Raw genomic sequence first — 26272 nt, 5'->3', positions numbered from 1 at the left:
CTCCCAACCGCCTGAAAATAATTATAATGCAGTGGGGGTTCTGCAGGGATCGATGTACCATATTCACGTTACTAGTTTGTGTTAATTGAAATAACTGATAATTAAGTGGTACAACGTTCATACTGTGGTCTGCATTGATTTGGGTACAACGTTCATGTGGTCTGCATTGATTTGGGCACAATTTGCATTCGTAAGGGACAGCTGATGAAGATTGCCTTATTACTTTGTCCGATCATTTAAGTTATGCAATATGTACATATCAATTGAATAATTTTAGACTTAGTCCCAAAAATTCAATAACAAATAAGCTCAAACCGGCAATTTCGTAGACCACTAAAGATTTAAAGGTGCAGTACGAGCATTTTAAATAAATAACACTAGAGGGCGCTATTTGTTTACGTTATCAGTTCCATTCATTGACCCTTGATAAAAACAAAATGTTCTCTGTCGAATCCATCGTTTTTTATGTTTAGTCTACCACACAGGGTGCTATGATGTTTGTATGTTAACTTGTTTCTTTCTCCATTTAAGACAGAGCTTGCACTTTTGTCACTAGTGAGTGTCATAGTTTCAAGTTTTTGGACTTGTCTTTTTTATGCCTCATATTCAACTGTGTTGTGTAATTCAGACAATCATACAAAAAAAATGTGCGCTGCTACAAACTGCATTAAAATACACACACACACACACACACACACACACACACACACACACTACCAAATGTGAAAGACAAACCATTTTATTGGACTTACCCTATGCAATACCATAAATCTATCCCAGTAACATTAGTTATTTTAAACATTGCATAAAAACATGGTATTAGTCAGAAGTGACTGATGTAGTGATGACATCATAATCTTTGATATCAACAGCATCATCATTCTGATTAAAGAATAAATAAATTCCATCTACTCTGGAATAATAGGCCTAAATGTGACCATCTTCAATCATGCATTGCAGTGTTCTGTGATGAAGTAACCAGCTGACTCATCATAATATACTGGGAACTTGACTGGATACTTTGGTGCACAAAATATAATTGTTATTTCTCCATGGCATGTAGTCTAGCAGTGAGAAGAAGGATGCTGCTGAGGAAGTAGTGCAGCCAGCTTATACAGATCAGACCAACATACACAGACTGCTAAGGTTAAGATGGAGCCAAGCAAACTTAAACCAAAAAAGAATCTCACTGCAACAAAACTCATTAGACCAAAACTAGTCTCATCGAGCTGACTGAGCTAGTCACCATTCCACTGATAATCACTATCACAAAAAAAAAAATTCTCAAATTAAAATCTCACATAATTTGGGCAGTACCATTTAGATTTACATAGTTTGTCCTCAAGAGATTACTTGCACTTTAATATTGAAGTGGTAGCAAACCACTTTGAAATGTATATGATATGTAAACAAATGAACAGTAACTATTAACATGTGTTTAAAATTAATCTGGAGTGGGGAGTGCTTGTTTTCTTTGCTCCAGTCAAAACAAGTCAGTATCTGTTACGGTATGTGAGGGTGTGCAAGATCTCTGGAAGGCTTCAGAATACTATAGCAAATGTAAACATAGCCTAGCGCCGGCAAAACACCCACTCTTATTTGATTGAACTTCTTTGCAGATTTCATAATTTCCACTTTATAAGCCCTTGTGTGTAAAAAAAAAATACAAAAAAAAATAAAAAAAATAAGAAATGCATCCATCCAATAACCTTTAATTATATAAAATGATTACGTGAAAAGAGTGTGGGTGTGTGTGAAAGGAGTTGTGTCTGTGTCCTGCTGCACAGATTGTGCCTGCAGCCAGAAATGTGGTTTTCTTATCCCGACATTAAAAGTTAATGTGTCAGCTGCACACAAGACATTGTATTTGGTCATCACTGCATGGGAAAAGGCAACACTATCAAACGTTATAAGTGAATGAAATATCGAACAGAGCAATGCCACATCTCAGGCCAGAAACAACTCACTGTATGTATGTATGTATGTATATATATATTTTCTTTAAAAGGGTCCTGAAATGCAGTATTTCCCCTTAACAGTGTTGCAGGATAAGGAAAGCATTGTGCACAGTGTTCCTCCTATTGTAGAGCTTGAAATGCTGTGTATGAAGTCTACACAATACAAAATGCCTCAAAGAATGTGTAGCCTTGCAAGACAAATACATCTTTGTACAACTTAACAGTCAACGTCTGAGCCAAGGTATATTTCCTCTTATTGGATTACAAAAGACGTTCCAGGTGTGTTCTAACTAAAACATATTGAGCATCAACAATTGAAATCCTGATTTACAAATCTTAATATGCAGAGACCTCTGTACAAACATCGCAAAACTCTAGTCAACATAATTTAATTGTCAAGACTTTCTAGCTTGTAAGATCCAGTACAACAACGTACATTTGTAGTTGTGTTTAACTATACAGTGTACAAAACGTGCAGTTCGAGTTAAATATGAATATTGGAATTTAGATTATGTACATCAAAAAACCTAAGGATATTAAAAGATATTCCTTCACCGTTACCTTCCAAAAAAATATTAGCAAACCCCAACCTTTCCCTAAAATATCTTACCCCAAATAAAATACTTTATTAAACAAAATGTACCCTCTAAAAATACAGAGGATAAACCAGTTAAGGAAGTATTAAACTTGTTTGAAACCTAAATGAATTTCCCTCTAAAAAATATTTTTAACAACTGACAGTACAGGTTTAAGCTTGATAATATAGATAGACCATCATGATCCCTTACAAGATTCCCTTGAGTTAGAAGGTGTAAGAAAAACTCAAAAGTAGCCCCTGAGTGAATCATTCGCCGTGTATGACCATGTTTTATAGCATAAAATATTTCAATGACTAGAATTCATCATTTGTTGAAAACAACTTGTCACTAATTCAAAAAAATCCAGTTTAACTGTACAGGCACAAAAAGTCTGTAAACAGACTTATTTACATAATAAAATATAAAATGGAGTAAAAACAAACAAATGTAAGTCCCTCTCGACTAATGTCTTCTCTGTTGAGTGAAAGGTTCTTCCTCGTCAATGATATGTTTGCATCGTTATACCTGGAGCTTGTAATACTGATCCTTCACATTCGGGATCCCCTCTCCTGAAGAATCTGCAAAGGCAAAAGGAATTAAAATCAGTTCATGTTAAAATAAAATGTAAAAACATATTCCTGCAATTACCTAACTGTAAATAAGAAACTATACTACAGCAGGCTCATAGCTACATATGACAGGCATACAGTATGTTAGAAGTAATGAATGTGATCTTTAAGTCTGGTATCTGCAAATGGGTCACACACACACACACACACACACACACACACACACACACACACACACACACACACACACACACACACACACACACACACACACACACACACACACACACACACACACACACACACACATACATACACACACACACACACACACACACACACACACACACACACACAAGTAGAGGGAAAGGATATGTTTAGGGGTTTTCTAAGCTAACCACACCATCCATGCCAGCAATATAAAGCAAATACACTGAGTGTACAAAACAATAAGGACACCTGCTCTTTCCATGACTGACCAGGTGAAAGCTATGATCCCTTATTTATGTCACTTGTTAAATCCACTTCAATCAAAGTAGTTGAAGGGGAGGAGACAAGTTAAAGAAGGATTTTTAAGCCTGGAGACATGGATTGTGTGCCATACAGAGGGTGATGGCCAAGACAAAAGATTTAAGTGCCTTTGAACTGGGTATGGTAGTATGTGCCAGGCGCACCGATTTGTGTCAAAAACTGCAACGCTGCCGGGTTTTTCACACTCAACAGTTTCCCGTGTGTCTCAAGAATAGTCCACCACCCAAAGGACATCCAGCCAACTTGACAACTGTGGGAAGCATTAGAGTCAACATGGGCCAGCATCCCTGTGGAACGCTTTAGACACCTTGTAGAGTCAATGCCCTGACGAATTGAGGCTGTTCTGAGGGCAAAAAGGGCTGCAACTCAATATTAGGAAGGTTTTCCTAATGTTCGGTATGATCAGTGTATTTGCACATGCTAAATGAAAAGCTTGACAGGTGTAGTCAACCTTGGTCCTAAAGAGTGTGTTGAACCAGACGGTGTTCAGAGGAAGGCCCTAAAAATTGTCAAAGACTCCAGCCACCCTAGTCATAGACTGTTCTCTCTGCTACCGCACGGCAAGCGGTACCGGAGTGCAAAGTCTAGGTTCAAGAGGCTTCTAAACAGCTTCTACCCCCAAGCCATAAGACTCCTGAACAGCTAATCAAAAGGCTACCCAAACTATTTGCATTGCCCCCCACTCTGTTATTATCTATGCATAGTCACTTTAATAACTCTACCTACATATACATATTACCTCGACACAAGTGCCCCCACACATTGACTCTGTATCCCCTGTATATAGCCCCGCTATTGTTATTTACTACTGCTCTTTAATTATTTGCAATTCTTCTTACTTGTTTTGTTGGCATTTTCTTAAAACTGCATTGTTGGTTAAAGGCTTGTAAGTAAACATTTCACTGTAAGGTCTACACCTGTTGTATTCGGAGCAGGTGACAAATAACATTTGATTTGAAAGACGAAGTGACTGAAAGCCTGACAGGACCCAAATCCCAGACACAATCCTCTCATGGACCAGGGTTGCAAGCACCAGGGCAAAGACGCATTGTGGAGTTATGGAAAGAAAAAGGTAAGAGTACGAGAGTCGAAAGAAAGGAGGGGCAGGAGTTAGGAGGGCAGCAGAGCTGAGCTCTCACCGTTGAGTCATAAGTGCTCAACCCTAATCAGAGTCATTCATTTCATAATCCGTCTCTTCATCTTCACTCTGAGCAACATGCAGCATGCAAATGGCACAGGAAGAAGACAGGTCTTTACAAGAACGAAAATGAATGGGGAGAAAATGTCAAGGGTAAAGTGGGGGACGACAACAGATTGTGTTGTGTAAATGTTACAAAAACATTCACCTTCCAACCAACCAACTAACTAACACCTGTCCAATGAAGACTCTCCGACTGGGGATGCATCACTAACCAGGTTTCCATCCAACCATTCCATGCAAATGAATTACCTGATGCATAAAAACTCACAACAGGGCTGATGGAAACAGCAGAAGTGTGTAAAATTTCCCATTGTCGACAAAACATTCTAGACAAAGTAGGATAATTTTTTGGTCGGTGAAATTGTTTTTGCGACAATTGCGGTGGAAACTCCTTTATGCGCAAATATTGAAATAAAATAAGCCATCATGTAGAAGTAAACTTTGAGTCACGCAATGATGTTAGGTTGTACTACCACCACCACATGGAAAAGCATTAAGAGTTTATATACAGATTAAATAAGGTATGATGAACTTCATGGTGGTTAAGTGATGAGCTTGATGCAAATTTTCTAATATATATTGGAGGGTATTATTTGAATGCTGGTGACATGATCTATGCTTGGCTGCCAATTACAAATGATATTGCTCTTATCCATCCCTCCATCATATAACCTACCCTGTCCACTTTATCAGCGAACTGTTGTCAAGAGCGCATGCACCAATTTCTTTATGCAGATTTTTAGAAAACTTGCACTAAAATTTGTCACCAATTGGATGGAAACCTAGCAACTGACTACTATTACACCTCTTGGACTTGATTCTCAAAAGGTGTTCACTCACAGTTCTAGCCTCCAACACGCTACTCAACAAATTGGATGCAGTCTATCACAGTGCCATCCGTTTTGTCACCAAACCCCCATACACAACCCACCACTGCGACCTGTACACTCTGGTTGGTTGGCCCTCGCTTCATACTCGTCGCCAAACCCACTGGCTACAGGTTATCTACAAGTCTCTGCTAGGTAAAGCCCCGCCTTATCTCGGCTCACTGGTCACCATAGCAGCACCCACCCGTAGCACGCGCTCCAGCAGGTATATCTCACTGGTCACCCCCAAAGCCAATTCCTCCTTTGGTTGCCTTTCCTTCCAGTTCTCTGCTGCCAATCTCCCTCACTAGCTTTAAGCACCAGCTGTCAGAGCAGCTCACAGATCACTGCACCTGTACATAGCCCATCTGTAAACAGCCCATCTATCTACCTCATCCCCATGCTGTATTTATTTATTTATCTTGCTCCTTTGCACCCCAGTATCTCTACTTGCACATTCATCTTCTGCACATCTACCATTCCAGTGTTTAATTGGTATATTGTAATTACTTCCCCACCATGGCCTATTTATTGCCTTAACTCCCTTATCTTACCTCATTTGCACTCACTGTATATAGACTTTCTTTTTTCTACTTTATTATTGACTGTATGTTTGTTTATTCCATGTGTAACTCTGTTGTTGTATGTGTCAAATTGCTATGCTTTATATTGGCCAGGTCGCAGTTGCAAATGAGAACTTGTTCTCAACTAGCCTACCTGGTTAAATAAAAGGTTAAATAAAAAATAAATAAAACAAATCGCTACATTTTGGACATTGACGGGTCGGAAGGTAGGCTACTTTCACATCTAGTAAGATTCACTTGCAATCGAGCCGATATGCCCTATTAAGCGGTCTCTGTGATTGCTTTGCTCCGTACCAAAGTCCATTTAGTCTAAAAATGTAATGTGTATAAACCGCTGTTTAGAACTCAAGCGAAAAGCCTCTTTCTGTGGTATAAATGCATTGAAATTCCTATCAATAGAAAATACAATCTCTAGAACTGGTATTAACACGATTACATCCATGTGACATTTAAATCTGACTGAATCTAAGACTTCTTGGGGGCTTTCACACCAAATAGTTTTGGCGCGATTTCCCCCTTAGTTTGGTTCGTTTGGACTGGTGTGAACACTATCCGGAGCGCACTAAACAATGCACCGTAGTTCACACAAAAATGGCGGTCTTGGTCAGATTCCATTTGTACCATGGTACGGTTAGCTGCATGTGTGAATGCAGTCTGGACCAAACAGAGGAAAATAACCAGAGGCCGAATATTGGTTGTTTGACTGTAAGCATTTGATGAAATGCAAGCAGAAGCCTATCATAACTTAATATTTCTGAAATATTGTAAGTAGCACTGCATTTATGGGCGCATCCGATGCAGATTAGGGAAGACTGGAGCTATAGCCTTTAAGTCAGATTCACTTGCAATCGAGCCGATATGCCTTCTCTCATTGCCTGCCTGCCCACCTCCCCACCCCCCCATTTATCTCAGAGGCTATTGTGCCATTTTCTCTCGCATGTTGTCGGAAGATGAAAGCGAAAGTCATATGAAGTTTGGGACACAAGTTATGCTTCTTGATAGTCAGACGGATTTCACGTTATAATTTTTCTCCAATAAACAAATTACTTGCATGAACGTGTTTTTTTGGTGGGGCATTTTAGTTTGACATTTGGCAATATGTAATGAAAAGAATACAACACAACAAATAATCTAACTGATTCGAACTATAGCTCAAAACTGTGTGTGAAAACACCCTTAAATCGCAGCTTATTTGCAACAATTCAATAGAATAACCAAATCTGGGACCAGAAGGAGCCTGATGAAAATAAGTGAGTGAAGCATGCCCTGGAGGACTGGGCACACATGGGGACCTGCAGATGGGACTAGTAATTCCCACAGCTAGGCCTGCTACTTTGATCCAAAAGCCCTCAGAGAGAATGAACTTCCCCACTAATTGTCCCAGTAATCCTCAAGCCCATGTTCAAGGTCCTACTAACATGGATATTTGATTTTGGGGGGGGGGGGGGTTCGGTCTAAGGTCAAATCTAACATTACATCAATCTTGTAATACTGGAGAAATGCACTTAGGCCTGAGTGTAGTCTGACATAACTTTACACTAACAGAACTGTCCTTTTGATTTAGACACCAAATTGTTGAAAGTAAATGTTAACTGCTATGAAAAAGGACTTGGCTTGATTCAATGAAGGCTAATTCAATCCCTAACCTAACTAATTGACCAATGTTTTATACTTTTCAGAAAATACAAAATTCACATTTACCAATGAATTACTCTGTGCAGCAGTCCAAACCCATCTTCTTTAAAATTGACTCCTCTATGAGCGTTTACATCAGCAAATCAGGGCCATTTATCACTGTCCCATAGAAGCAGGGTTAGTAAAAATGTGGTATTTTTAGACATCCAGAACAAGCCACTATCCAGACAAGCTTGTCATGGAATTCTCACTTGCCTGACTGCCGGTGTTCACACTCACCTTGGCTTTCTCACTGGGCTCACTGTTTGTGCCGTATGATTGGTTGTGCAGCTCCTTGGAGACCACACAAAGGAACTCAGATTGGTCTTCGTTTCCGTAGTTATAAGAGGAGCCAATGCTGACCAGCTGGGGGGGTGAGAGGAGAAAGAGCACACAGAAATAATTAGCTTCAGAGACAAAATGAGGACAGAAAGTGGGTTACAGTGTACTTAGATAACAGAAATGTGATGAGTTCGAACAGTAATAAAAAGCATTAGATAATAGGTAGAAAACATGACAGAGCTTGAAACAGTTCAGAACACAAAATGTGAATTGGCTATAGGCTTCGGTAATATACCGTACACCGGGGTATTTGGAATTAGCCACTAGATGGTTTTCCAATACCGTCAAAACTATTTTACGTTTTTTTTTTTTTTATAATAATAAATGTGAATATTTGTAGCTACATTTAAGTAAATACCTGCAGTCAACTTGTGCGATACGTTAGGAGATAACGATTGCGTTCTTCATTTCACCGGTCACAACTTTTCATTATGAAGCTTACTGGTAGTCCCCAATCACATGGTGTTTGTTTACAAGCAACCAATGAAGAGAGACCAGAGCCTTGTGAGATTGTTAAACAAACATGCAGACAGTGAGGTGATGTCATGCAAATCAACGCGGAGTACTTCGGCCTACAAAATACGTATGACAATGTCAGACAAACTTCTGTTCCTCCTCTTAGTCGAATGCTTTAAACTTGTGTTCAGCCAGTCAGTATGTGTACAGTACAGTGTACTCTGTGGGTGTGCATGTCTCGACATGCACAACCTCATTAGCCACTTCTGCAGGAGCCATGTTGTTCCCAAGAGATGTCTCACACAGGAGGCAAGAGTATTAAGCTACTCTATGTTGATGCTAAATGTTATAGCTACCAGCTACTGTACCAAGTACAACCAGTCTCAGTTCTCACCCATCGCGATAGCCATTCAAGTCCAACGATATGGTCAAAACCTCAACCTCACTTGAACCCAAATGTGTCTTAAAGTGCAGTCAACTTGCAGATCACTTGTTTTCTGAGGTAACTTTGAATAAGCATTCATACACCACATAGACCGCTGCACCACTCGGCAGCCTAAGGCACTGCATCTCAGTACTAGAGGCGTCATTACAGATCCTGGTTCAACTACAGGCGGAATTGCAACTGGCCGTGATTGAGAGTCCCATAGTCATTCGGGTTTGGCCAGGGTAGGCCGTCATTGAAAATAATAAATTTGTTCTTAACTGACTTGCCTAGTTAAAAAAATAAAATAAACATGTGATTCAAGAACCTTTCTCAACCAATCTAGCGTGGGTGATCCGTGGACATAGCAAGAGTATTTAGAAACCTGAAGGCAGCCCAGGATCGGGTTCAGTAGCACAGATTGAAGAAAAATATCAGAAAAAGGTGTGAAACTGGGCAGTACCATCTGAACTTCTCCAATAAAAAAAAAGTCTTAATTTTCTGTTGGAAAACGTGCCCTAATTAACAACCCAGGACTGAGTGGCTCTGAATGAGGAGTAATTGGTTACATATCCCCAGATGACTAGGCTCACTGCTGCTGAGCCCTAAGCTTAGGTCAAGTATGTGTTTTAAGGGGTTTCCTGTCTGACCCTTGTAAGACTATTAGTAACATTCCAGCTGTCTGGGAGATCCAGTGATCCTCTCCCCACAGGGACAGTGGAGCCAGGGAAGACTCAATCAGTGCTTACCCACGCACACACTTAAACGCTCTTGAAAGAATTTGGAGTGTAAGTGCTTGACCAAAATGACAAATTTGAATCTGGAAAACTAAGTGCTTAGGAACGTACCACTAACAGAATCCATGTTTAAACTACAATGTATAGCCTAATCAGGCTTCAATATGTTCCTTCACTCCTCAACTAGCATACAGTGTATTCAGAAAGTATTCAGACCCCTTGACTTTATCACATTGTTACATTGCTGCCTTGATTAAAAAATTACATTTCCCCCCCTCAATCTACACACAATAGCAAAACACAGGTTTAGAATTTTTAGCAAATTTAGTTTTTTTATAATCTGAAATAAAATCACATGTACATAAGTATTCAGACCCTTTACTCAGTACTTTGTTTAACCTGTTGGGGCTAGGGGGCAGTATTTGCACGGCCGGATAAAAAACGTACCCGATTTAATCTGGTTACTACTCCTGCCCAGAAACTAGAATATGCATATAATTAGTAGATTTGGATAGAAAACACTCTAAAAAGTTTCTAAAAAACTGTTTGAATGGTGTCTGTGAGTATAACAGAACTCATATGGCAGGTCAAAACCTGAGAAGATACCATGCAGGAAGTGCCCTGTCTGACAATTTGTCGTCCTTCTAGGTTATCTCTATCAAAAATACAGCATCTCTGCTGTAACGTGACATTTTCTAAGGCTTCCATTGGCTCTCAGAAGGCGCCAGAAAGTGGAATGAGAGCTCTGCAGTCTCTGGGCGAAAAACAGCAGCAGAGTTTGTTACTGGCCTGCCTGGGGACAGTGACACTGGAGATGCGCGTTCATGTGAATTCTCCATGTTTTTCTTTCAGTCTTTGAAGGAATACAACGTCGCCCGGTTGGAATATTATCGCTATTTTACGAGAAAAATCGCATAAAAATGTATTTTAAACAGCGTTTGACATGCTTCGAAGTACGGTAATGGAATATTTAGATTTTTTTTGTCACGAAATGCGCCCGCGCGTCACCCTTCGGATCGTTACCTGAACGCTCGAACAAAAACGGAGCTATTTCAATATAACTATGGATTATTTCGAACCAAAACAACATTTGTTGTTGAAGTAGAAGTCCTGGGAGTGCATTCTGACAAAGAACAGCAAAGGTAATCCAACTTTTCTTATAGTAAATCTGAGTTTGGTGAGGGCCAAACTTGGTGGGTGTCAAATTAGCTAGCCGTGATGGCCCGGCTATGTACTCAGAATATTGCAAAATGTGCTTTCACCGAAAAGCCATTTTAAAATCTGACACTGCGATTGCATGAAGAAGTTCTGTATCTATAATTCTTTAAATAATTATGTATTTTGTGAACGTTAATCGTGAGTAATTAAGTAAATTCACCGGAAGTTTGCGGTGTGTATGCTAGTTGCTAGTTCTGAACATCACATGCTAATGTAAAAAGCTGGTTTTTGATATAAATATGAACTTGATTGAACAAAACATGCATGTATTGTATAACATAATGTCCTAGGAGTGTCATCTGATGAAGATCATTAAAGGTTAGTGCTGCATTTAGCTGTGTTTTTGGTTTTTGTGACATATATGCTTGCTTGAAAATGGCTGTGTGGTTATTTCTGACTATGTACTCTCCTAACATAATCTAATGTTTTGCTTTCGCTGAAAAGCCTTTTTGAAATCGGACAGTGTGTTTAGATTAACGAGAGTCTTATCTTTCAAATGGTGTACAATAGTCCTATGTTTGAAACTTTGAATTATGACATTTTGTGGTTTTAAATTTGGCGCTCTGATGTGTCACTGGCTGTTGAATAGTGCGGGACGATTTCGTCCCACCTACCCTAGAGAAGTTAAGCACCTTTGGCAGCAATTACAGTCTCGAGTCTTCTTGGGTATGAGGCTACACGCTTGGCACACCTGTATTTGGGGAGTTTCTCCCATTCTTCTCTGCAGATCCTCTCAAGCTCTGTCAGGTTGGATGGGGAGCGTTGCTGCAGATATTTTCAGGTCTCTCCAGAGATGTTCGATCGGGTTCAAGTCTGGGCCACTTAAGGACATTCAGAGACTTGTCCCAAAGCCACTCCTGTGTTGTCTTTGCTGTGTGCTTAGGGTCGTTGTCCTGTTGAAAGGTGAACCTTCACCCCAGTCAGAGGTCCTGAGGGCTCTGGAGCAGGTTTTCATCAAGGATCTCTGTACTTTGCTCCGCTTATCTTTACTTCAATCCTGACTAGTCTCCCAGTCCCTGCTCCTGAAAAACATCCTCACAGCATGATGCTGCCACCACCACGCTCCACCGTAGGGATGGTGCCACGTTTCCTCCAGACGTGACGCTTGAAATTCAGGCGAAAGAGTCCAATCTTGGTTTCATCAGACAAGAGAATCTTGTTTCTCATGGTCCGAGAGAGTCTTTAGGGGCCTTTTGGCAAACTCCAGGCGGGCTGTAATGTGCCTCCGATCTCCACAGAGGAACTCTGGAGCTCTGTCAGAGTGACCATTGGGTTCTTGGTCACCTCCCTGACCAAGGCCCTTCTCCGATTGCTCAGTTTGGCTGGGCGGCCAGCTCTAGGAAGTCTTGGTGGTTCCAAACTCCTTCCGTTTAATAATGGAGGCCACAGTGTTCTTTGGGATCTGCAATGCTGCAGAAATGTTTTGATGAATTTACCACAGGTGGACTCCAATGAAGTTGTAGAAACATCGAGGATGATAAATGGAAATAGGATTCGCCTGAGCTCAATTTCAAGTCTTATAGCAAAGTGTTTGAATACTTATAAGGTATGTCCATTTTTAATGAATAAAAAAATAAAACATTTTGCTTTGTCATTATGGGGTATTGTGTGGAGATTGATGAGGATTTTTAATTAATCCATTTTAGAATAAGGCTGTAACGTAACAAAATGTGGACAATCAAGGGGTCTGAATACTTTGAATGCACTGTATGTTAAAAGATTAAACATGGTCCCAAAAATGTCCTCTTAAGACAATACATTGTCAAGAAAAACATATAAATAACAAGGAGTATTACCTGAAACTGAAAATAAAATGTGAAGAGGGAGGAGATAGTCAAACAGACAAAGGGTGCCGTGTTCATTTGGGTCCTTTGTCAGACAAACAGTACACATCTTAAAATCAACTCAAAATGGCCACCTCGTGTGCATAAAGCTGGGATACACAGAGGCCAAAAGGGTTGTGAATGGGTACATAGGAGACATGCAGTCACCAGCCCAAGGACAGAACATTGTGGGACACACCTTTCCGCTGTGGTTTGGGAAAGTAGACTCCCCCCCTTTCACAATTCAGCAGAAACTGACTGCTGGGCCCACCCATAACCTATACTGACAAGCTGCAACAACCAATCAGAGCACAGAGGGATGCCCAGATCACATACAAGACAAAAAAAAAAGGACAATTTGAAATTAATGTATTGGATTGTTTGGGTGATGTGAGGATTACGGGGTGAGGGAAGTACAAATAAAGAACATTTGTCTCCTTGTGGTAGGAGGCAGCGTTACCTGCTCAAACTTCCAGCCGTCTGACATTGTGGACACCATCTGGGTGAGCTCCTCCTCTTGGCACTGCAACACCCGGTACACATGCTTCACTGGAACCTGGGGAGAGAGTGAGAGCTTTACCCAACCCATATGCATTGGGTGTATAACCCATTAGGACGTCCACCCATGTTGTTCAAAATGACAAAAAAACATTTAGATAATGCTAATGCATCGAAACAGAACATGCAACTTAAGTAACGAAGCAGCCAATAAAAAGTAATATTCGAAAATTTGCCAACATGCACCTCGACACCGGTGCCCCCGCACATCGACTCTGACCCGGTACCCCCTGCTATTGTTATTTACTGCTGCTCTTTAATCATTTGTTATTCTTATCGCTTACTTTTTTTTTTGCATTTTCTTAACGGCATTGTTGGTTAAGGCCTTGTAAGTAAGCATTTCACTGTAAGGTCTACACCTGTTGTATTCGGTGCGTGTGACAAATAACATTTGATTTTGATTTGAAAACACCATTCTAAACAGGCAACTGGATATCGGTTCCATATGCAACAACTAGGATGGGTTGCTAATATAACTAGGATTGTGATTTTGGCTTCTGGACAATGAAATAAAGTTGATATGAAAACCAATAGAACAGGAGATAAATGGCATAGCGGTGGATCCAATAGGGAAGTAAAGGTACATCTGTCTACACAGAAATAGAATAATTCAAAATACTTCAACAAAAAGCATGACCGCCACAAAGGAATCGAGGATCATTAGCTTCTTTTAAAAAATTGCTGTGGATTGTTTCAAATCACAATAGACCTAGCTGATTATTCAGTTGCAGCCGTCAGTGAAAAGCATCTAAAATATGCCTTGATTATAATTTAAAATGTTGACAAAAAGGGGAGGGGTATGTGGCGAAGATATAGACGAGTCTCTCTCCAGAATGTCCCAGCTGTCTCCCACCAATTCTTGTACATTCATTGGGCGACTCGTATACCCTTGGATCATTTAACATTTTTGGAGTGGAAACATTATTTTCAGAGTTCACAACCTGCTACACTTGTGAGAGAAACAAGTTTTGGTTTAGTTCAAAACCATTTACCAGATTTGTCTTTTGTGTTGAGTGCTTCATGTGAGCAATGAGCATGTCTGCTTTCTATGTCCTGATAATGTTGAGGGAGCATGCTTGCCTGGGCACGCATAGAAGTAACTGGCGGAAATGTAGGAAAGTGTTTTTTAACATCCATTGCGAACAATATAAAAACAAAATCTATAGTTGATGAGGCCTCCCAAGCGGCACAGCAGTCTAAGGCACTACATCGCAGTGCTAGATTCGTTACTACAGCCCCGGGTTCATTCCCAGGCAGTGCCACAACCGTCCGTGGCTGGGAGTCCCATAGGACGGCACACAAATTGGCCCAGCGTCGTCCGGGTTAGGGGAGGGTTTGGCCGGGGGTGCTTTACTTGGCTCATCGCTCCCTAGCAACTCCTTGTGACGGGCCGGGTGCCTGCAGGCTGAACGGTGTTTCCTCCGACACATTGGTGCGGCTGGCTTCCGGGTTAAGCTGGTGGCTGTTATGGAGTGTTGTTAGGCGGACGCATGACTCCACCTCTCCTGAGCCTGTTGGGGAGTTGCAGCGATCAGACAAGATCGAGAAAAAGGGGGGTAAAATACAATACACACACAGTCAAAAGTCTGGACACCTACTCATTCAAGGGCTTTCATTTATTTCCACTATTTTCTACAATGTAGAATAATAGTGAAGACATCAACACTATGAAATAACACATATGGAATCATGTACTAAGCAAAAAAAGTGTTCAACAACCCTTTGCCTTGACAGCTTTGCACACTCTTGGCACTCTCAACCAGCTTCACCTGGAATTCTTTTCGAACAGTCTTGAAGGAGTTCCAACATATGCAAAGCAATTGTTGGCTACATTTCCTTCACTCTGCAGTCCAACTCATCCCAAACCATCTCAATTGGTTTGAGATCAGGTGATTGTGGAGGCCAGGTCATCTGATGCAGTACTCCATTACTCTTCTTGGTCAAATAACCCTTACACAGCCTGGAGGTTTGTTGGCTCAATGTCATTTTAAAAAGAAATGATTGTCCCACTAAGCGCAAACCAGATGGGATGGTGTATCGCTGCAGAATGCTGTGGTAGCGATGCTGGTTAAGTGTGCCTTGAATTCTAAATAAATCCCTGGCAGGGTCACCAGCAAAGCACCCCCACACCTCCTCATCCATGCTTCACGGTGGGAACCACACATGTGGAGATAGTCCGTTCACCTACTCTGCGTTACAAAGACATGGCGGTTGGAACCAAAAATCTCAAATTTGGACTCATCAGACCAAAAGGCCAGATTTCCACCGGTCTAATGTCCAATCATAGTTTTGATGTCTTCACTACTATTCTACAATGTAGAAAATAGTAAAAATAAAGAAAAACCCTTGAATGAGTAGGTGTCCAAACTTTTGACTGGCACACACACACTTGAAGTCGGAAGTTTACATACACTTAGGTTGGAGTCATTAAAAGTTGTTTTTGAACTACTACAAATTTCTTGTTAACCAACTATAGTTTTGGCAAGTCGGTTAGGACATCTACTTTGTGCATGACACAAGTAATTTTTTCTCTCAAAAGAAATCAGCCAAGACCTCAGAAAAAAAAAATTGTAGACCTCCACAAGTCTGGTTCATCCTTGGGAGCAATTTCCAAACGCCTGAAGGTACCACGTTCATCTGTACAAACAATAGTACGCAAGTATAAACACCATGGGACCACGCAGCCATCATACCGCTCAGGACGGAGACGCGCTCTGTCTCCTAGAGATGAACGTACTTGTGCGAAAAGTGCAAATCAATCCTAAAAATAGAATTGTTTGGCCATAATGACCATCGTTATGTTTGGAGGAAAAAGGGGGAGGCTTGCGAGCCGAAGAACACCATCCCAACCGCGAAGCACGGGGGTGGCAGCATGTTGTGGGGGTGCTTTTCTGCAGGAGGGACTCGTGCACTTCACAAAATAGATGGCATCATGCGGTAGGAAAATTATGTGGATATATTGAAGCAACATCTCAAGACATCAGTCAGAAAGTTAAAGCTTGGTCGCAAATTGGTCTTCCAAATAGACAATGACTCCAAGCATACTTCCAAAGTTGTGGCAAATTGGCTTAAGGAGAACAAAGTCAAGGTATTGGAGTGGCCATTACAAAGCCCTGACCTCAATCCTATAGAAAATTTGTGGGCAGAACTGAAAAAGCGTGTGTGAGCAAGGAGGCCTACAAACCTGACTCAGTTACACCAGCTCTGTCTGGAGGAATGGGCCAAAATTCACCCAACTTATTGTGGGAAGCTTGTGGAAGGCTACCCGAAGGGTTTGACCCAAGTTAAACAATTTAAAGGCAATGCTACCAAATACTAATTGAGTGTATGTAAACTTCTGACCCACTGGGAATGTGGTGAAAGAAATAAAAGCTGAAATAAATCATCCTCTACTATTATTCTGATATTTCACATTCTTAAAATAAAGCGGTGATCCTAACTGACCTAAGACAGAGAATTTTCACTAGGATTAAATGTCAGGAATTGTGAAAAAAATGAGTTTTAAATGTATTTGGCTAAAGGTGCATGTTAACTTCCGACTTCAACTGTATATGTCTTTATTTTAGTTCCTCACAGTAAGCTATTTGAAAAATCTGTCCAACAATCTCCCCCTTGATAATCACCAGTCATCAGTGTGAAAGAGAAATGATAGTTATAGGCCTACTGCTGCATTGGCCTACAGTCTGAGTTCCATGCGCTCATTTCTTTAGCCACCAATGGATCACAGTGTATCAATGTTGACTGAGCTTTGTGTCATTTTAATTCTGATTTCTATGATAAACTACATGACAATGATTTTGCGAAACTAAAACGTTATTATTGAAATTAAACTGTTCCACGAAAATGCGCACATGAAAATCATAACTGGCACGCAGAACGGTAGAAATGGTAGGATAAATTGTAAGCTTCCCCAAACTTGAAACTCATGAGCGGCCTATTAAGTTTTTGCCTATAGGCTACTTTGACGGGAGGGAAGACGACTCATAATATGAAATAAAACATTTAGGTGTAAGTATTTTTTCAAAATGCACACGGCCTCCAACTCACTTTGTAAAGTGGTGGGTGACACGCTGGTAGGCTGCTTCCTGCAACTGAATAGGAGGCGCGCTTCAATTACCAGTTGAGAATTAAAAACAGTAGATCTTTTTAATCACGCACCAAAACGTTTAACACGCGATTTGAATGAATGTGCTTATAAAAGCACGTTTTACTCCAGCAGCAACCAGCTGAGGCACTGCTGGAGAAATCCTGCTCAAAATAGGCTCTGTATGCTGTGCGGGTGTGACAGTTGTGTTGGATAAATAAGATACACACGAAAATACACACAGGCCAAATTATTTCCACTAAATTAGGCAAATGTACCTATAAACCAATAACCATGATGGTAAAATGTATTTCCATCGACTGGTATTGCCATCAATTAATAAAAAGCATTATTTTGCAATGGGACTTATTTTCTCCCGGCCCTTTTGGGCAACAGTTTTATTTATCGGCTTTCTTTTTTGCTAGCAATTGAAAGCCAACGGAAACACAGACAGACAGACGCGCACACAGAGACAGAGACGCGCACACAGAGACAGAGACGCGCACACAGGCACACAGAGATACTGAAGCATGGGATGGAGCAGGTGCATTTACTCTAACAGTGGACTCAACCAAGGCCAGGAACCCCCAAAGAGATAAAATCACAAGATGGCGCCGACAGATAGGAGCTAGAAGCAGAACTGCCCTAAGCAACTTGCCAGTATTTCGTTTTTTTGTGCACAAGCATTTCACTACACCCGCAATAACATTTGCTAAACATGTGTATGTGACAAATAAAATTGATACGGGTTTCAAATAAATGAATACAAAATCAATAGAGCGCATTGTGTCAATTGAGAAGTTCACCTACCTGTAATGTTTTGCAGTCACGTTCCCTGATCTTGTCCTTGAGGAGCTTTATTAATGACGTGATATTGTAGAATTCGGCTTCCTCTAAGACACCTTCAAAAACACACATTTAGAATCTATCCTGGCAAGAATTATCAACATACTGAATGGACTGCTACAGATAATACTTGAAAGCTGACATTGGAAACCAACTGCTTCACTGTGCACCTTGGCAGTAATATGCATATCACATGCCCAGTCTTACCTTCCTCAGCCAGGTCCCTGTTGAGCACCAGCTTGCCATGCCTCAGGTAGTTCAGCACCGGCCCAAAGTATGTGGGGTCTCGGTCTATAAGATATGCACCAGTGTCATCCTGAAAATGGAACAGAAAGAAAATTCATTTTAGTCAAGACCGTTGTTGGACGATGAAGACCAAGTTGAGTAAAGAGAGGAAATCCACTGGCCAGCTGTTAGTAGAATACATAAAACCACACCAAGTATATCAGGAAACAGAAGCCCTAACATCAGCCCATATAAATGGAGAAAGCGACTGGGATCATAATCCCTGCATGGGTTGAACTTGTCACAAACACCATGGCCTTCCACAATCGATTCTAGCCTATATTCCCACAAGGACTTGGAGTTTGATCCTCATGCGCTCAAACAGTGAGCAATCCCATATTCCTGTAAGTACTGTGATTAGAACAGCATTAGCTCCTTGGGGAATGGGAGGTTAAAACAATTAGAGCAGAACAGAATGAGATTTGGAACAGGAGGCCGAATCCAGAGGGGACCAAGAGGAAAACACTACTGCACCCTCTTCAATGCAAAACAATTAAGACTGCAGAACGCAACACAACCTTACATACTGTAGGCCTACAAGACGTAACAAATTACACAACCACCCTCTTCATTCCATTAAAACACAGAGGTCATTGAGACAGTTTGTCAGCAACCTGCAAGTAACACCTGTCCCCTGAGGAGAGAATTAAAATATAATTCAAGTAAGGATTAAATGGAAATGGTGTTTGGATGTCATTTACAAAAAAACTTGTGGGGGAGGGGTGAAACAAAACAAATGTTGTGCAAATTCATTTTCATACTTTTCAGGCCTTAGTCACAGCCTAACAAACCTAGGCAAACTCCAACTGGCACACATGCATCTATTCACAGCTACCGTCACCAGATAGACTGTCACCAACTGTTGTGAAACCCAATTAGTCTTTCCTATAATGAGAAACTGTCTCAAAGCATTCTCTATAGTGCTGAACCTGAACCTTTTTGGCTGACTGGCCTCCTTTCCATGGCAAAAATACCCCAGTGGAGCCCATGGGTTATGAACTAGCCTAAATGCTCTGAGTCAGTTTCTTATTCTTCTGCAGACACTAAAGTTTAACCACAGGTACACTACCATTCAAAAGTTTGGTGTCACTTAGAAATGTCCTTGTTTTTGAAAGCACATTTTTTGTCCATTAATATCAAATAGATCAGAAATACAGTGTAGACATTGTTAATGTTGTAAATGACTATTGTAGCTGGAAACAGCAGATTTTTCATGGAATATCTACATAGGTGTACAGAGGCCCATTATCAGCAACCATCACTCCTGTGTTCCAATGGCACATTGTGTTAGCTAATCCAAGATTATCATTTTAAAAGGTTAATTGAATATTAGAAAACACTTCTGCAATTATGTTAGCACAGCTGAAAACTGTTGTGTTCATTAAAGAAGCAATAACACTGGCCTTCTTTAGACTAGTTGAGCATCTGCAGCATCAGCATTTGTGGGTTCGATTACAGGCTCAAAATGGCCAGAAACAAAGCACTTTCTTCTGAAACTCGTCAGTCTATTCTTGTTCTGAGAAATGATGGCTATTCCATGTGAGAAGTTGCCAAGACGTTGACACCAGTCTCAACATCAACAGCGGCGACTCCGGGATGCTGGCCTTCGAGGCGGAGTTCCTCTGTCCAGTGTCTGTTTTTTTGCCCATCTTAATATTTTATTTTTATTAGGCAGTCTCAGATAAGGCTTTTTCTTTGCAACTCTGCCTAGAAGGCCAGCATCCCGGAGTCGCCTCTACACTGTTGACGTTGAGACTGGTGTTTTGCGGGTACTATTTAATGAAGCTGCCAGTTGAGGACTTGTGAGGCGTCTGTTTCTCAAACTAGACACTATAATGTACTTGTCCTCTTGCTCAGTTGTGCACCGGGGCCTCCCACTCCTCTTCTGGTTAGAGCCATGTTGCGCTGTTCTGTGAACGGAGTAGTATGAGATCTTCAGTGTCTTGGCAATTTCTCACATGGAATAGCCATCATTTCTCAGAACAAGAATAGACTGACGAGTTTCAGAAGAAAGTGCTTTTGAGCCTGTAATCTAACGCACAAATGCTGATGCTCCAGATACTCAACTAGTCTAAAGAAGGCCAGTTTTATTGCTTCTTTAAATCAGGACAAGTGTTCAGCTATGCTAATATAATTGCAAAAGGGTTTTCTATATCTACCCAAGTAGATATTCCATAAAATCAGACGTTTCCAGCTACAATAGTCATTTACAACATTAACAATGTCTACACTGTATTTCTGATTAATTATTTTAAAAACAGACAAGAAATTTGATTTTCAAAAAAAAATTTAAAATAAAAAAATTCTCAATGACCCAAAACTTTTTAACAGTAGTGTACATGTGGAGAGTACAGGAGAACAGAAAAAGGTCAGTTAAGACTTCCATCTTCTGGTGTTGCGGCACCTCCACATCACTTACTGACTTAAGTGCTGAGCCAGGTCCATAGTGAATACATCTATTGCCATGTTTGTACTTGTCAATGTTCAACAATGAGGGGTCATAAAAAGTTTCAGTACGGACATGCCACCTAGATGTAGAAGCATGCCTTAGTGATGCCATATCTGTACATTGTCTCTTGTCGGTGTGTCAGCTCTAAGCTGCACATTTGCAAATGAGGTGAGCTCCACACGCCTCTTTCTGTCTAATCCTTTGCTGGGACCCCCTTGAGTTGGTTCATTTGGGCTGGGTCCTCTGGATACTCATGGCCCTGTGGTTGAGTCCCCACTTGAAGTAACCCTGTTTTTGGGAGAGTGGTGATTAGAGGAGCAGTGGCGCGTGATTGATGTGGACCAACACAAAGGGCACAGTGTTTTAATGAAAAACAAGAGCCTCCCTCTGGGGGAGCACCGGTCAACAAAACACAGGGAAGGGGACGAAAGGACAAGGGAGAAAACCATAGGGAAATCGAGAGGGGGAGTAACAGAGTGGACAAGTAGTGATATAGAATGGGATAGGAGAGTAAGAAAGGGGAAATAATTGAAGCAGCTAAATTAAGTGATCACAAGTGGCAGTTGTTGTAAGACTAAGATGCTGATGGGGAGCATCCAAGAATGTTCAGTAGTGATACCATAAAAGTCACTTATGATATTTGAATGAGCTCAGGTGGAAGACACAAGGATATTCAAAGAAAGACTGACAAGTCTAATGAATAATGTAACATGCCATTGTGGGAGTAACTTAAAACTCCCATCAAACCTTCTTGAAGGACAGAAAACATCATTAATTTATGCCCAGTCCATTTGTGGTCCCCAATGGCTGCACTGTCATCTAAGGCCAGATATAATAAAGCTAGAACCACAGGGATAGGTAGGTAAAGACTAGATAAAGCCAACAGCAGCTAGATCAGCGAAGTGAACATACTGTGGTTGTAACAATATGCGCTGAGAGTCAGGAAGCAAGTTCAGGAAGTGAGTGTTTAAATAAAATAAACAATCCAAAGCAAGAAACGCTAACAAAGCACAGACAGGAAACGGAAACAATGACGCCTGGGGAAGAAACCAAAGGAGTGACATATATAGGGAAGGTAATCAGGGAAGTGATGGAGTCCAGGTGAGTCTGATGACGCGCAGGTGCGCGTAACGATGGTGACAGGTGTGCGCTATAACGAGCAGCCTGGTGACCTAGAGGCAGGAGAGGGAGCACACGTGACAGTGGTGAATATAAATCGACAGTGGATGGAAAATGCCAAACAGTACACCAAAGATGGAAAAATTGCTCTTAGTTCATGAGCAAGATATTGGCAGCAAGATATACGGTCTGTTGCCAGATACATTAGATGGGGCAGTGGCGGTCATGAAATTTGTCAGCCGGTTATTGTCATGAAAAAGACTGGCAGTCTCACAGTAAGTGACCGTTAATTAACAAACACATTTAGAATCTTCAGGCCTCCACCCATACAAGCCTCTGAAACAGCTACATAAAAAAAAAAAAACATTAAATGAATACATTTTATTTAATATACTGTACACCATCACAGTAAATCCATTAGTCATGTCTAAAGAAACATTGAAATTAAGAACATTTCAGAAGAACAGAATGAGCTGGCCTATGTTATAGGCTTGTTAATTTAGTATGCTTTTAGTCCCGTGACATTTTATAGTAGGAAGAATGGAATTGAACTTGTCAGCTTGAATAAAAGGATATTTTTCCCCATTAGGCCTACTGAGCAAGTGAGCATATTAAGTGGCTATTTTGAGCGAACATTAAAACAATAATAAATCGATAAAATCTGGTCCAATATGCTAGATTTAGAGTTATTTGCAACTTTAGATGTGAAGATACAAATCTCGTCTTAAAAAAACAAACAAACATGAGCAGCATGGTGCGACTATAGGCTATTGAGGATTAGAGAAAGTAGGGAAAAAGCTTGGGCTCTGTTCCTTGCCTCAGGCTGCACTCTCATCAGTGATCATATTTTCACCCATCATACTATTCTCTTTCCTGAATATGTACAATTTGTTTGGATTTAGAATGGACTATTATCCAATGGGCAGTAACAGAGGCGGGGGGTGATATGACATCTGTATGCACAGATGTCTGGAGGCCATGCGTTCCCAGCCAGTCTTTTTTTCAGGGTACTTCGGGTTTATAGCAGAGCATGTGCTTAACGAGCAGCTGAGAAATAAACATGACACTTATTTCTCTCCACGTATCAACCACTGTTTGAGATGCATGCTCTTGCTGCCCAACACGTGATATTCCGCCCAAACTCTGAATGCCATGGGCTCTCCAAACTTGTTCCTGCAGCTACCCAGTGCTTACATTTGGGAACCAAGTGAAATCTGTTCGGGAACATCGATAGTAACATGTATTCGCAATTAAACATTTCACTAAAAACGTAACAGCCTTTCTGCGTGCTCGAGAAAGTTCTAAAAGATATGGAAACGCAAGGTGTGGAAATATTTTGTACAACTGAAGGTAATGCTTCACCCAATTAATGATGAAATATAAATCCTCTTATGCTATTCAAAATCAAAACACAAACTCACTAAATGTAGGCTAACTGTAAGCCTCCCTGCAAAATAACCAACAGCATTGCCCAGGCTATACGTTCTCTCCCAGACTCATGGATATGCATTTTGGAGCGTAGCATAACCTAACCAGTCCATCCAGTATACATAATAATAAAGTCCACGCTCAAAGGTGATTACTCAAATTTAATTAAACGTTGGAGTAAAGGCTTGTTCAATTATGTACCAAAATACATCTTAAAATCAGTTTTGTTTTAGGTTTTCCTGCTATGGGTAATCATTCGTTTTTATTTTTACATTTTTCCCACAGGTTTGGGCTAATAAGTCTACGCATTAGACCTATGGGTGTTTTGAATGAAATCACCTTAGAAAGCGCTGTCCATTTCATTGTGTTATGCTTTCAACAACCATGTTCTACAATGTTTCAACCTGCTGTTAAACTTCTTTCTTGAAATTGATCACAGTGATGTGAGTTTTAAAAGTATGATAGGCCTACTGTTTTGATAAGTGTTTGATGTGATTTTCAAGTGAGTTAGAGGGACAAGAGCCCTGAGTACCAGTCCATTAGGACCTTATGGTAGTTGGCAAGTTGGGTACTACCAAAGCATGTCCAGAGTAGAGGTCGACCGATTAATCGGAATGGCTGATTAATTAGGGCCGATTTCAAGTTCATAACAAATAGGTAATCGGCATTTTTGGACACCGATCATGGCTGATTACATTGCACTCCACGAGGAGACTGCGTGGCAGGCTGACTACCTGTTATGCGAGTGCAGCAAGAAGCCAAGGTAAGGTGCTAGCTAGCATCCTCTTGAGGATACCGTAGGATAGGGGGCGCCACAGCGCATTTTGAAAAAAAATCGTTCCCATTTTCAACGGCCTACTAATCAAACTCAGAAGCTAGGGCATGCATATACTTATTATATATGGATAGAAAACACTAAAGTTTCTAAAACTGTTTGAATGGTGTCTGTGAGTATAACAGAACTCAAATGGCAGTCAAAACCCCGAGACCGATTGAAACAGGAAGTGGAATTCTGAATTGTGGACTCGACTTCTCATCTTTCCCTATAAATAACACCGTTAACCATGGTTCAGTGAGCACTTCCTATTGCTTCCACTAGATGTCGCCAGTCTTTTCACAGTGGTTTGAGCCTTATAGAGTCAAAACTCAGTGAATGAGACGAGTTTGAAATTGGTCACAGGGGATGGGCCATCACCATTATGACGCCGGCGGCCATGTCTGCCCCCACCTTTGGAAACGGTTTTAAAGGCCATGACATCATCCCCCTCGAATCTTATTGGCTCTCTTGGTGTTACAGGCCCTGAAGATTTATGTTTTACAACGTTTGACATGTTTGAACGAACCTACATGCGGGAGCATCGCATTTTATCCGGAACTTCAGCCCTGCGCTTGGAGAGAGCCATAGGACGCGCTACCAACATCAGGCTAATGGAACGTGAAGTATGGACTTTTTGACCGAAAATACATCTGTTGTGGACCTGGGATGCTTTCTGATGAAGACAACTAAAGGTAGGCGATTATTGACAATATTATACAAGATGAGATGTGACATGCGATTGTTTCCAAGATGGCGCCGAGCTCTGTATATTAGCTCATTTTCTGAGTATCGCATCTCCTTTTATCGCAAAGTGTGATTACCCAGTAAAGTTAATTTAAAATCTGGTATGACAGGTGTTCTCAAGAGATATTCATCTATAAATGTTAGATTGACAATATAAATTAAAAAAATCGTTATAGGATAAACGTATCTTATAAAAAACAATCAATCTTAACATAATCACTAGTTAACTACACATGGTTGATGATATTTCTAGCTTGTCCTGCGTTGCATATAAATCGATGCGGTGCCTGTTAATTTATCATTGAATCACAGCCTACTTCGCCAAACAGGTGATTTAACAAGCGCATTCGCGAAAAAAAGCACTGTCGTTGCACTAATGTGTATTTAACCATAAACATCAACGCCTTTCTTAAAATCAATACACAAGTATATATTTTTTAAACCTGCATATTTAGTTAATATTGCCTGTTAACATGAATTTCTTTTAACTAGGGAAATTGTTTCACTTCTCTTGCGGTCAGTGCAAAAGTGTCAGGATCTATATGCAGCAGTTTGGGCCACCTGGCTCGTTGCGAACTGTGTGAAGACCATTTCTTCCTAACAAAGACAGCCAACTTCGCCAAACGGGGGATGATTTAACAAAAGCGCATTTGCGAAAAAAGCACAATTGTTGCACGAATGTACCTAACCATAAGCATCAATGCCTTTCTTAAAATCAATACACATAAGTATATATTTTTAAACCTGAATATTTAGTTAGGAAATTCATGTTAGCAGGCAATATTAACTAGGGAAATTGTGTCACTTCTCTTGCGTTCATTGCACGCAGAGTCAATGTATATACACAACAGTTTGGGTCGCCTGGCTCGTTGCGAACTAACTTGCCAGAATTTTACATAATTATGACGTAACATTGAAGGATGTGCAATGTAACAGGAATATTTAGACTTATGGATGCCACCCGTTAGATAAAATACGGAA

The 26272-nt window shown here is 40.7% G+C and overlaps 1 protein-coding gene across 1 annotated transcript in view; it reads right to left on the bottom strand.

Annotated features, from left to right (window-relative positions):
- Positions 1-2805: 2805 nt before the first annotated feature.
- LOC106578265 (BTB/POZ domain-containing protein KCTD5) overlaps positions 2806-26272 on the bottom strand; it is a 49710-nt gene continuing 26243 nt past the window's right edge. Inside the window, exons 2-6 of the mRNA XM_014156926.3 lie at positions 18657-18765; positions 18414-18505; positions 13422-13517; positions 8202-8327; positions 2806-3114 (exon numbers count right to left, since the gene is read on the bottom strand). Coding sequence (XP_014012401.1) covers positions 3085-3114; positions 8202-8327; positions 13422-13517; positions 18414-18505; positions 18657-18765 — 453 coding nt within the window. The 3' untranslated portion in view covers positions 2806-3084. The remainder of the gene's footprint in view (positions 3115-8201; positions 8328-13421; positions 13518-18413; positions 18506-18656; positions 18766-26272) is intronic.

The sequence above is a fragment of the Salmo salar genome, chromosome 19 (assembly GCF_965601325.2).
Source record: "Salmo salar chromosome 19, fSalSal1, whole genome shotgun sequence".
NCBI lineage: Eukaryota > Metazoa > Chordata > Actinopteri > Salmoniformes > Salmonidae > Salmo > Salmo salar.
The sequence above is the reverse complement of the archived record's forward strand: the minus strand, read 5'-3'. Positions and strand labels throughout refer to the sequence as shown.